This window comes from Perognathus longimembris, chromosome 13 (genome assembly GCF_023159225.1).
Source record: "Perognathus longimembris pacificus isolate PPM17 chromosome 13, ASM2315922v1, whole genome shotgun sequence".
NCBI classification, from domain to species: Eukaryota; Metazoa; Chordata; class Mammalia; order Rodentia; family Heteromyidae; genus Perognathus; species Perognathus longimembris.
The window spans coordinates 48,773,820-48,786,833 of NC_063173.1; the positions used below are offsets into that span (position 1 = coordinate 48,773,820).

At 50.3% G+C, this 13,014-nt stretch overlaps 2 protein-coding genes across 23 annotated transcripts in view; both read left to right on the forward strand.

Moving 5' to 3' along the window:
- The first annotated feature begins 105 nt into the window (after positions 1-105).
- On the forward strand, positions 106-11,425 carry Nr1h3 (nuclear receptor subfamily 1 group H member 3). 4 transcript variants are annotated; one of them, XM_048360982.1, is made up of 11 exons: positions 106-843; positions 1,075-1,210; positions 1,952-2,031; positions 2,695-2,862; positions 3,394-3,660; positions 3,851-4,059; positions 4,166-4,345; positions 4,542-4,641; positions 10,109-10,222; positions 10,442-10,536; positions 10,752-11,425. In XM_048360982.1, exons 3-11 carry the CDS (start codon positions 1,989-1,991, stop codon positions 10,896-10,898), a joined length of 1,323 nt encoding a protein of 440 aa, XP_048216939.1. In that variant the 5' UTR covers positions 106-843; positions 1,075-1,210; positions 1,952-1,988; the 3' UTR covers positions 10,899-11,425. The 4 variants fall into 4 exon arrangements, with proteins under 4 accessions (XP_048216939.1, XP_048216941.1, XP_048216940.1 ...); XM_048360984.1 differs by lacking the exon at positions 1,952-2,031 and having other exon boundaries at positions 107-843; XM_048360983.1 differs by lacking the exon at positions 106-843 and having other exon boundaries at positions 914-1,210.
- A 931-nt stretch (positions 11,426-12,356) lies between these two features.
- The window catches only part of Madd (MAP kinase activating death domain), a 51,936-nt gene continuing 51,278 nt past the window's right edge, over positions 12,357-13,014 (forward strand). For all 19 annotated transcript variants that reach the window (XM_048360957.1, XM_048360958.1, XM_048360973.1 and 16 more), the window contains exon 1: positions 12,357-12,427. The gene's annotated coding sequence lies outside the window, so the exon portion shown is untranslated. The remainder of the gene's footprint in view (positions 12,428-13,014) is intronic.

Below are 13,014 nucleotides of genomic sequence, written 5' to 3' on the forward strand. Positions count from 1 at the left end.
AGATCTACATACATATGTAGATTATCTACATATGTAGATCTATAGATATCAATCTACGTATATGTGTGTGTGTGTGTGTGTGTATGTATGTGTGTGTAAATAAAATGAGAGGTAGGACCAGGGTTTGAACCTGGAATTGAAACCCAGATCCCAAATGCTAAGTCATAGTGCTGAGTGGAAATCCACTTAAGCTGACAAGGATGTGATAGAAGAGGATTTCTTTTTTGTTGTTTAATTTAGTCAACACACAGAAACACAATACCTGGTGCCTCCTCTAAGCCAGGTCCTGTCCCCCAGGAGAGATAAAAATCAATGAAACACGGTGTCTTCCTTGGGGCTGACTTTTGTCCCATGCAATAGGGGCAGGAAATATGGTTGTAGCCTCAGTGGGTTGTGCCACAGCCTCCCATGGGACTGTGCCAGATGAAGCAACCCTGCTTACCTTGGTCCCTGGATTGCTGCCATCTTCTACCCTCACCAATGCCCCAACCCTGCCTTTGCTGAGAGCTGCCTTCCTCCTTTCCTGGCTTCTTCCCCTCTCTGCCCCTGCAGGGCACCCATGTACAGGCTCTGGAAGGCCCAGCACCTGCCTCTCTTAACTCTTGGAGTTCTACCAGCTTGGCTCCGACCTGAGTGGGGAGCGCTTGGCCCCTTCCCAGAGGCAGAAGAGGAGGAGGAGGAGGGAGGCTGGGAACGAAGTCTGGAGCTTGGTGTCGCAATTCTGGGCCGTGTTGGGACCTTTGCTCTCGGAGGTGTCTATAGAGGGGAGGGAGCGCTGACTCTGGAGGCTGCCGGGAAAGAGGCGCCTGGGAAGCAGTCCTGTAAGAGCGAAGAACCTCCAGGGTAAGGAGAGGAAGGGCAGAATAGGACTGAAATAGAAATGAAAAAGGACAGTCTTGGTTGGGGGGTGGGGGCCAGCCAGGGAGGAGTCAGCTTGGTCGGGGAACTAACTACTCTGGATGGGGGCCAAGGAGGCCAGGGCTCCAATTTGTCGGCAGGAAGGAGAGGTGGCCCGACTCCTAGGCAGTCCCTCCCCTCAGCCTTTCCCCACATTTCTACTTCTCTGGGCTTCAGGTCTCTCTTCTGTGCTCAGCTCTGGTCACCGACCGGCCTGCCTCGGACTCCGGACAGGGGACTGCACCAACCTCTTCTCCCAGCAAGGGGGCTCCAGAGACTGCGCAACCAGGAAGTCTGGTGGCCTGGGAATTTGGTGGGTCTCTCCTTAGCGGCAGCCAGGGGCTCGGTGTGGGTGTCTAGGGTGGGGAGAAAGGCGGGCACCAGAATCTTATGGAGGGGTTTGTGAGGAATGAGAGATGCTGGGGATGGGAGCTCGAGTCCTAGAACTCATGAGGTGACTTTGAGAAGACACTCAGAGCAGTGGGGTTGTGCTGGGACCCATGAAAGTGATGGGAGTGAGACTTGGATGCTCAGCCTTGATCCTGTCTCCTGGTTCTGGCCAACTTTGTCTCTCACTGATGCTGGAGTGAGGAGAAGGAGCTATGAAAGCCTACAGGAGGGTGGAGAGGAAGTAGCACAGTGATGGAAGACTTATAGTCTGGATTCTGAGAAATCACGGTTGCAGTCTTGGCTTTATCATCACTTAACTGTGTGGCCATAGGCAATTCACTTAATCTCTTTGAACCTTGGTTTGTTCATCTTTAAAATGGGATTAAGAATAGTCCAGACAAGCTAAGCATGTAATTCAGTAGAAGAGAGTTTGCTCAAGCTTGTGTGAGGCCCTTGGTTGGTCCCTAGGACTGAAAATCAGAATAGTCCTGATCTCATCGAGACATAATGAAGAAGGCCTATAAAACTGTAGCATGGGCTAATAATGCCAGTTCATAATGTAAGAAGTGATTGAAAAAAATTAGAAAAGCAGGCACAGGAGAAGGGAGCTGAAGGTCCAAAGGAACCCAGTTTTGGAAGAGTGTAACCTGGGTCATTTCTGCAGGACAGTGCCTCGGTAATGTCCAGGGCTCTAGGAAGATATGTCCTTGTGGCTGGAGGCATCTGTGCCTGATGTTTCTCCTGGTAAGCTTCTCTCTTCCCTTCAGAACCAGCCTTCATTACTACCTGCATCTGCCATCCTCCAGATCTCAGTGCACAGCTCTTCTTGGTTTCTTGGTGTTGCTTGCCTCCTGCCCAGACCACCTCTGCCCAGGCTCTGGTTTCCTTTTTTTGGCTTGAACTGGAGCTTGAAATCAGGATCTCACACTTGCTTGGCTTTCTTGCTTAAGGCTAGCAGTGCTTTACCACTTGAGCCTTACCTCCAGGCTGACTTTTTTGCTGCTTAATTGGACTCAAGAGTCACTGGTACCCAGCTCTGGCTCTGGTTTCTGATCCATGTATATGCCTGTCCAGGACTCCTTAATCTGGATTTGCTGTTGAGGAGACCTGGCATGCCTACTGCTTAGCCAGCTCTGGCTTTGAAGAGTTTGGTTCGATCACTGAAGTGCAACTCCCCCCCCCCCACTCCCCCCCCTGTCCCATCCCAAAGGGGTAAAGGTTAACATCTTCACTGAAGGTCTTGATGGACAGGTCTTGCCAGTCCTAGAGCCCACAAAACCCTAGAGTCCCTAAACATGAGCTTTACCCTTGTAGGGTAAAGAAAAGCTTGCAGTTTCACGGCTAGAATGCTTGAAGAATGGAGCTTGGATGGAAACAGACTGCCTCTTCTCTCTCTCTTGGGCTTAGACTCTGCAGTGGAACTGTGGGAGCCAGACACCCACGATGCAAGCATCCAGGCCCAGAGAGGCCACAACTTCCTTAGAGAGGAATCCAGGATGCCTCCGTCTGCTGTGGGCACATTGGGGCCAAGGCTGGAGGTTGCAGAACCCACTGCCCTGCTTACAGAGCCCACAGGTGAGGAGCTTCTTTAGTTGGACGGAATAGAGGCTGGATTAGGAGGGAACAGGTAATATGGGGCCCTTTATTTTACAATATCATGGCGAGGCCCAGAGGCTTGAGGTCAGCTCGACTGGAATGATCTGAGCATGAATTTTTGTTTTCATCTTTGATCTTTTTGAGCCTCAGTTTCCTTATTTGTATATGATTACAGTGTCATAAGGATCAGTGCATGGAAAGGACTCATACAATTCTTAAGACAAAGGGCTTTTGGTGAATGAAAGCTGTTCTTACAATAAAGACATAAAGCCAGGCACTGCAGTGCAAGTCTGTAATCCCAGCTATTCCAAAGGCTGAGGCAGGAAGATGCTTGATCCCAGAAGTTCAAGGCCAGCTTAGGCAACATAGCAAGACCCCATCTGGAAAGAGAGAGAGAGAGAGAGAGAGAGAGAGAGAGAGAGAGAGAGAGAGAACATACTTTATATCATGAAGGGAATGAGTACCCAGGGCAGTGAATGGGAGAGGCCATTAACTCTTTTCTGAATCCAGAGCTCCGTCCACAAAAGAGGAAAAAGGGGCCGGCCCCCAAGATGCTGGGGAACGAGCTGTGCAGTGTGTGCGGGGACAAGGCCTCCGGCTTCCACTACAACGTGCTGAGCTGCGAGGGCTGCAAAGGGTTCTTCCGCCGGAGTGTCATCAAAGGAGCTCGCTACGTCTGCCACAGTGGCGGCCACTGCCCCATGGATACCTACATGCGTCGCAAGTGCCAGGAGTGTCGGCTTCGCAAGTGCCGCCAGGCGGGCATGCGAGAGGAGTGTGAGTGCCTGGATCTGGGGAGAGCCTGATGAGAAAGAAGAGTGTCAGCTGTGAGGGCAGATGGCTGTGTCTCTAGTGCCCACCGAGTGCCTGAATCTCTTCCTTGCTTTTACCCAACACTAGAACTCTGACAACCCCATCCTTGCTTCCCTCCCCCTCCTCCAGTGCTCACACCTGGCCCTGTCCTTAGGTGTCCTGTCCGAGGAACAGATCCGTCTAAAGAAACTGAAGCGGCAAGAAGAGGAGCAGGCTCAGGCCACATCTGTACCCCCAAGAGCTTCCTCACCTCCCCAAGTCCTGCCACAGCTCAGCCCCGAGCAGCTGGGCATGATTGAGAAGCTGGTGGCCGCCCAGCAGCAGTGTAACAGGCGCTCCTTTTCTGACCGACTTCGAGTCACGGTACTTGCCCTGCCTGGGGAGAGGTGGCCGTCCTCAGAGTCACCAGTTGGCTTCTCCATGTCCGACTCAAAGCAGTTTGCCTTTTCCCTCTCATCCTCCTGAGTAGCCGTGGCCCATGGCACCAGATCCCCAGAGTCGGGAAGCCCGGCAGCAGCGCTTCGCCCATTTCACGGAGCTGGCCATCGTTTCCGTGCAGGAGATTGTTGATTTTGCCAAACAGCTTCCTGGCTTCCTTCAGCTCAGCCGGGAGGACCAAATCGCTTTGCTGAAGACCTCTGCAATTGAGGTGGCTGGAAAGGGCAAGAGATGATGGGAAAAGCAGAATGGGATTATCTGTTGGGGGGGAGGGTGCTCCAGACCTCCACCTGGGAGAGCCCCACCCACTGGGAAGCAGGGATGGGGGAAGTCAGCTTTCCCTGGAAGAGCCATGCACCACCACCTGCCCTCCTCACCACTGCTTAAGAGTTGCCATTTCTGTGCAGGTGATGCTTCTAGAGACATCTCGGAGGTACAACCCTGGCAGTGAGAGTATCACCTTTCTCAAGGATTTCAGTTATAACCGGGAAGACTTTGCCAAAGCAGGTGAGAACTGATTGGCAAAGGGACTGGTTGGATGGACAGCTGCTGTATGTTACCAGGCCCATTGTGATTACAGAGCCATGAGTCCGAGGTTTTGGTGATTGTAAAAGGAAGACTCAATCTGGTTTTTTTTTTGGCCAGTCCTGGGCTTTGGACTCAGGGCCTGAGCACTGTCCCTGGCTTCTTCCCGCTCAAGGCTAGCACTCTGCCACTTGAGCCACAGAGCCGCTTCTGGCCGTTTTCTGTATATGTGGTGCTGGGGAATCGAACCTAGGGCCTCGTGTATCCGAGGCAGGCACTCTTGCCACTAGGCTATATCCCCAGCCCCTCAATCTGGTTTGACTAAAGAGAAGGTTGGAATGCCGATAAGCCCCTCCCAGCTGCTCCAAATAGAACATTGTCCTCTATTGTATTAAGCTAATTATTTTCTTTTCCTTTTTATTGGTTGTGGGGCTTGAATTTAAGGCCTGGGCTCTGTCTCTGAGCCTCTTTGTGCTCTGGGCTAGAACTCTACCACTCTACCAGTGCCACCTCTGTTTTTTGAGGGCTTAATTGGAGATAAGAGTCTCACAGGGACTTTTCTGCCCAGGCTGGCTTTGAACCATGATCCTTAGATCTCAGCCTCCTGACTAGCTAGGACTACAGGAGTGAGCCACCAACTCCCTGCTAAGCTAATTATTTTCAAATTGTGTCCTGTGTAATCTGGTGAGTTTATAGAAGCATTAGCTTAGAGGAGACAGAATGAAACAAAAGAATGTCCTTCATCTATACTTTAATCAAACAAGAAGTCCACTTAAATCTTCAATCTCTCTTGTGTGTGTGTGGTATAATTTTTCCTAAAAGAAATGATTTTATAGCTAGAAAAAAAGATTTGAAAATCACTGCACTAAACTTGCACTTTACTCCTCCTCCTCCTTTCCCTCCTCCTCTTCCTCTTCTTCCTCCTCTTCTTCCTCTTCTTCCGCCTCTTCCTCTTCTTCCGCCTCCTCTTCTTCTTCCTCCTCCTCCTCTTCTTGTTGTGCTAGTACTGGGGCTTGAACGCAGGATCTTGTGTGCTCACTTGGCTATTTTGCTCTCCGGCCCTGGAAGCCTTGAGCACACCTCTACATGTGGTGTTGTATTGGTTATATGGAGATAAGTCTCTTGGATTTATCTGTCCTGACTGGCTATGAACCTCAATCCTCAGATTTCAGCTGCCTGAATAGCTAGGATTATAGGAATGAGCCACCAGTGCCTGGCTTGCACTAAAACTTTCATTAGTGAACAAACTTTTTTCTGATGTGTTTTTGAAGGATCAGGTTCACTACCTCCTATTCTTTATCTCACTGTTTCTGATAATCTTGTAGAACTGGAGTTGAAACATGGCAGATTGTATGGGTATAAGGGAGCAGTGACTCTTTCTATCCTCCTTTGTAGTATTTTCTCTAAAGAACTGGTTGACATTGCTGCTCAAAGTCTGATGCTTGCTTAGGGTTAAGCAGAGGGGGTTTTCTTCTGTCAGTAATATTTGTGGATGGAGGAATCAGGGATGGGAAAAGCTAGAAGGCTGAGAAAATCCTGGTTTAACAGGAGACAACGTGGCTTAATAGTTGAGGGAATGGATCTGTGAAATATGGCAAACACTGCAACTCCATTCTTAGGACTGTGAGATCCTTGGTTCCAAGCTAGAGTTCATAAAGCCTTCCCTGATTTCTGGTGACTTAGGCCAGCTCACATGCCTCTTGTCCCAACATGAGCCACCCAGTGAGCTTTCTAGGAAGGTCTCCCTTAACTAAAGATAGAGAGCAGGGCTCCATTGATCTCCATTGCTTTATGTAGTGCATGGTGTGAATATATAAGCAACTACAGGGTGATTTGATGGCTTTTCTTTGCTTTAAAACCCAGCCCTGCCCCCTTCTCCACTAAAGCACTTGTTCCCCAAATGGCAATTATCCCAGAGCTTCTTAGTCTCCTCCTCCTTCAGAAGCCTCTCCTTAACTCTTCCCAGTTCCAACCTTCTGTCAGCATTTGTGGACTTGTGCTATCTTCTTTTTAATATTTTCTGTCCGTCATGCTGCTTGAACTCAGGTCCTGGGCGCTGTCCCTGAGCTTTTTCACTCAAGGCTAGCATGCTACCACTTCGAGCCATAGAGCCACTTCCAGTCTTTCTGGTGGTTAGTTGGAGATAAGAGTCTCACAGACTTTCCTGCATTGGCTGTGTTTGAACTCAGATCTTAGCCTCCTGAGTAGATAGGATTATAGGCATGAGCCACCAGCGGCCAGCTACTTCTGGCTTTTTGCTAATGGATTGGATATAACAATCTTGAGATTTGTCTGCCCAGGCTAGCTTTGAGCCACAAGTCTCAGATCTCCTGAGTAGGTTAGGATTATAGGCATAAACTACCAGCACCTGGCCTAAGCTCTTTTTAAAGCAGGTTTATCTGTCTATCTGAACATCTATTTATTTATTTTGCAGTGCTAGGGATTGAGCCCAGGGCCTTGCAAATAGTAGTCAAGTGCTTTATCATTTGAGCTTTTCCCCATCCTCTGCCAACCCTTTGCTCAGACTGGTCTCAAACTGGTGACCCTCCTGTCTTCCCTCTCCCCCCGAGAACAGCTGGGATTATAGACATGCATCACCACACTGGCTATTTAACCATTTTCAATTTCATCATATTTGACTTCTTTATTTCATCTGTGAGGTCTTGGGGAGAAAGGACAGTGCCCCCCCCCCAAAGGACTCTACTGTGTCAGGTCTCTTTCCCCCTCTGCATTCACTACTGCATACTGTGGGCAGTGGATGACCGATGATGTGGACTGATCCCATTTGGAGTGCTCGTCCATTGAGCTTTAGCAGACCTTGGTGTGCATAAATCTGCCCTGGGACCTTTTCTGTATCTGTACAGAGGGGCTTTTGGTTATAGGTTAGAGCTTAAAGTCTCAGGAAGAAATGCCTTGTTAAGTGGGGTTTGCCCATTCAGTGCATTACCACAGTTGATAAACATCAGGGTGAAGGAACTTCAGGAAGTGACTAAGAAATCTCTAGGGGCAAAGGTTAGTAGCTTAAAAGAAGTCGGAGAAAGCCTAGAAAACAGTGTGTGGTGGAGACTGACATGGGAGAAGCGTCCTCTGTAGGTCAAGGCCTTATGCCATGTCGATGTTAGTGGTTTTCTCTTATGGAAGACTGGTTCCATTAAATCTTTTTTTTTTTTTTTTGGCCAGTCCTGGGGCTTGGACTCAGGGCCTGAGCACTGTCCCTGGCTTCTTCTTGCTCAAGGCTAGCACTCTGCCACTTGAGCCACAGCGCCACTTTTGGCCATTTTCTGTATATGTGGTGCTGGGGAACCGAACCCAGGGCCTCATGTATATGAGGCAAGCACTCTTGCCACTAGGCCATATCCCCAGCCCTCCATTAAATCTTTCTGTTTAACAAACACATACTTAACACCACTTATGTCACAAGTATCCCAAAGACTTTATGATGAAGGTACTGTAATGTTCTCCATTTCACAAATGGGAAAACCAAGCCCCAGAGGTTAAATAGCTCTCCCCAAACCACACACATCCCAGCATTTTCTTATGGCAGAGTCAGGATTCCAATCCTGACAGTCTGGCACTGGAGTGTATACTTTCAGCCACATTGCTGAATTCACCCCTCTGGGATGTGACACACAAAATGTTATAATAGTTTACATTACAAAATATGAATGAGAATGTGCTACATAAAATTTATATTTATTCTTACAGTAAGACAACAACAAAAAAAAACCCCACATATTGTGGCACTCTATTGTTGGAAAGTTTCTGGAAGTGGGGGAGCCCTTAGTGCTTTCTTGACTGGATAGTTGTGTATGGGTAGATGCATGAGAAGATTGGAACTTGCAGCTGGGTGCCAGTGGCTCACGCTTATAATCCTACTCAGGAGGCTGAGATATGAGGATTTTGGTTCAAAGCCAGCCCAGGCATAAACATGCTTGAGACTCTTAACCAGCAAAAACATAATCAGAGGCATGGCTCAGGTGGTAGAGCATTAGCCTTGAGTGAAAAAAGATGAGTAAGAATGTAAGTCTCTGAGTTCAAGCTCCAGTTCTCTCTCTCTCACTCTCGCTGACTCTCTCTCTCTCTCTTACACACACACACACACACACACACAATCTTTCACAATTCTTTTTTTTAAACTGTAAATTGAAAAGGTGGACTTTTTTTCTGTTTTGTTTTTATACTTTAGTTACTGAAGCCTTACAAAGTTAGGTAGAGTGATATCATGTTCTGTGTCAAAAACAGACAAGAGAATTCTGTTAGTGCTATGATGTGACTCTATACTGGTGAAAATAACCTTTTGTTTCTCCCTCAACCTTTTTTCGTTTGTTTGGTTCCCTTATTTAAACCCTTAGTGTCCTTTTCACATTCATGGTTTTCTGCATCACCCCAGTCAATCAGTAATTGTGTGTGTGTGTGTGTGTGTGTGTGTGTGTGTGTGTTAAGAACTGTTATCTCCATTATTCAGATAAAACTGTTTGCCATTTTAAAAAAAAAAGAGGGGAGGCTTCTTTGCCAGGCACTAATGGCTCACTCCCACAATCTTAGCTACTCTGGAGGCTGAGATTGAGGATTGCAGTTTAAAGCCAACTCAGGCAGGAAAATCCATGAGACTCTTACCTCCAGTTAACCACCAAAAAGCCAAAAGTGGAGCTGTAGACTAGCCTTGAGGAAAAAAAAAAAGCTTAGGAACAGTGCCCAATCCTTGAGCTCAAGCCACAAGACCAGAGCAAAAATAAAACGGGGATGAGGTAGGGCTTCTTTATAAACAAGTAAGAAGGCCTCTATTTCTAGAAACATGGAATTCTTGAAAATTCTAAAATTTATCCAAGCACAGTATACACCTGTAATTTCAGCACTTGGAAGACTGAGGAGGATGGAGAGTTAAAGGCCAACCCAGCTACATAGTGAGGTGCTGTCACCAAAACAAAGCAAACCAAAAGAAGGCAAACCAAACAAACCAAAATGAAACACACTCCCTCCTCAAAATTTTTAGTTTAATTCAGCACCTATATGCCAGAACAGTGTTAAGATCTCTGTATGCTTTATAATTTAACCATCATAACAATTAGCTAGTATATGTCACATAGGAGACTTAGAGAGGTGAAGAAGATTGCCCTCTCTGTGTTTTGTTTTGCTTTTTGCCAGTCCTGGGGCTTGAACTCAGGGCCTGAGCACTGTCCCTGGCTTCTTTTTGCTCAAGGCTAGCACTCTACCACTTGAGCCACAGCGCCACTTCCAGCTTTTTCTATATATGTGGTGCTGAGGAACTGAACCCAGGGCTTCATGCATAAGAGGCAAGCACTCTACCACTAGGTCATATTCCCATCCCTGAAGCTTGCCCTCTCATAGCGAAGCTCTGGAGACATCTTTGTGAGTTCCTAGGGGCTCCTCAAGGTGAGAAGTTGGAGGAAGTTCCACCACTCCTGTCACTTTCTTTGTTTCTTTCCAGGACTGCAGGTGGAGTTCATCAATCCCATCTTTGATTTCTCCAGAGCCATGAATGAGCTGCAACTCAATGATGCAGAGTTTGCTTTGCTCATTGCCATCAGTATCTTCTCTGCAGGTGCGCAGGAGGGACAAGAGGGAAACTGAGTAAGAGACTTGCATGCAAGAGGCCCCACCCCTCCCAGAGCAGGAATAGTGGGAGTGAAGGTCCTTGCTGTGGTTTTTAGCCACGTGGGAGTGGTTGGCTGGGAGATGTCCCTAACTTTGGGTTGTGCTTTGGGGTGTGGAACTAAGACCCTGGCCAGATCTGCTCCTCAACTGTGTTGGTCACCTATAGACCGGCCAAACGTGCAGGACCAGCTCCAAGTAGAGAGGCTGCAACACACATATGTGGAGGCCCTGCATGCCTACGTCTCCATCCACCACCCCCATGTGAGTCATGTCATCCTGTCCTGGTGTCTCCTTCCCCCAAATCCTTTCCCCTCTGCTCTTTGGGTCCCATTCCCTGACACACTTTCCCTTCAAGCAAGGGCCTCCTGGCCTACATCTAGTATGGGCAATTATCCATATCTCCCATAACTCCTCTCCCTTTGCATCTCCTTCCCTCAGAGAACCAAAGGCCAGACTTGTCCCTTTTCTTTCCTAAGGACCGATTAATGTTCCCACGGATGCTAATGAAACTGGTGAGCCTCCGGACACTGAGCAGCGTCCACTCAGAGCAAGTGTTCGCACTACGCCTGCAAGACAAAAAGCTCCCCCCGCTACTCTCAGAGATCTGGGATGTGCACGAATGACTGTTCTCTCCCTTATGATTTCTGCGTTCTGGGCTGCATGGCTGGAGGACCCCTGGCTACCTCCAGGGGGTGGGACAGACTGAGCAGAGCAAATAGTCCTGGGAGCTGGGTGAAGGAGAGTCTCATGTGGCATTGGAGTGTGTGTGTGTGTGTGTGTGTGAAGGTTGCTAAAGTTATGTTTCATCTGAAGACAGTATTAACCCCGTCAAGTGGATGAACCATGGGCCACTTTGCATAAGGTTCTCCAGGGCCCGGCCCATTCTGCCTCCACCACTTCCTGTTTTTCCCCAAGGGGCACCTCTAAAGATATTCTCCACTGCCATTCTGTGGCTTGGCCAGAAACGCCTCGCTGATAGGTCTGGAACAGGAAGACCAAGATAAATACAAAGAGAAAAGCATGTCTGCATTGGGGTGAGGGCATGGCTGTAGAGGAGGAAGCCGGTGTTCTTTAGGATCTGCCTCCAGACTCAGTCAAGGCTGTCAGTAAGAGGGGGCCTCATTTCACAGTTCCACGGCGCCGTCTTGATTAAAAAAAAAAAAAAAAAAGCTGAGGTTTAGACGTGTCTTCTCCCTTAATGATGAGATAGGCGGGAGCGGGGTTGGAACTTAAGAGCTCAGCTGTGCACCTCACATACCTGAATAATACCTTCGTTTTTCCGTTGGCGGATCAAAGAGGACACACAATCTGCAAGACCTAGGACCAGAAGATCCCCACCCTCAGTTCCCAGACGCTGCGGGAGGGACCAGAAGCCCTGGGAGGGCCAGGGGGTGGGAGGGGAGTGGGGACTGGAGGGGGAATGTGGCCCCGAGCCGTAGAGCTCTTAAAAGACTTGGACTCCATTTCCCAGCGGGCACCGCGGCGCAGCTCCGCCCCCCCCCCCCGCGTGGTGCGCGCCGGTGTAGGTGAGCCTGCGGCCGAGCCTTCAGTCCCCGTTCCCCACCCCCCCGCCCCAGAGAATTGGTAGACTCCGTCGGCCAGGCATTCTGCTTTCCAGTCCTGGCTGCCGAGCACTGCCAAACTGCGTGCGGGGCTGGGGGAGACTGAGCTAGGTGAGGTTCGACAAGGTGGATTAAAAGTGTTCGGGAACCCTTTATATTGGCAACTCACTGATTAAAAAGTATTTCATGAAAACAGGATCTGTGATTATGGCGTATTAAACTCTCTCTGAGCAACCGAAACAAGCGATATTCCTTTGAGTTCTCCCCCCTTGGCACCCGGCGACGCTGGGCTAGCCCAACGCCTCCCAACCCGAACTCACTCCCTCACTGCTAGGTGTGAACGAAGCTGCCGCCCTCGGTTTGGTACGACCCTTTCCCCCCCGCCCTGCGGCGGTGAATGGTACGGCCCCGCCCCTCCGCCTCCCCCGCCCGCACCGCAGCGGAGCGGTGCGCGCCCCCCGGAGCCGACGCGGAACTGGCTCTCGCTGACAGCGGCGCCTCGCGGGGGAAAGGGGCGCGCTCGGCGGGGCGGCGCGGCGCGGCGCGGGGACGTCTTGGTGTGGACCTGCAGGTTCCTCGGGACTCGGGAGGTAGGAGAGTCCGGTCCTAAGCGGGCATTTGGGGGGGGGGGGGCGGTTCCTAGGGAGAAGCGGCGTCTGCGAGGAAGCGGGGCTTCGGGAGCACGATGTCTCTGTGGCGGCCCCTGAGGGGACGTTCGGGGCTGTGGGGTCCGCGGGGATCGGCGGAGGGAGGGGGCGCGGCCCGAGGTGGGCCGCGGGCGCGGGCGGGCCGTGGGCGCCGGCCCCGCTCGGCCCGGGTCCTGCCGGGCGGGCGGCGCTGGTTCCGGGGCGGGGGCGGGGAACTGTCCAGCAGGTGAGGAGGCGGGCGGGACGGTCCAGCCCGGGGCCCGAATCGGCACCTGCACCTGGCGTGTGCTCTGCTGCGCGTGGGGATATGTGCGCGCGCCTGCATGCCTGCGTGTGTCTTATTTTTGATTAGGATCTCGGGATTCGCGTTTGGCACACACACACACACACACACACACACACTTCATGATTCAGTATTGACCAGCTGAAGAGTGGAGATAACCAACTTAATCTTTCCTGCTCGCCCTTCCATCCTCATGCATCTAAATTCTTCCTCCTCTTCCCGTGCTCCTCCCTCTTCCCCAGCCCTA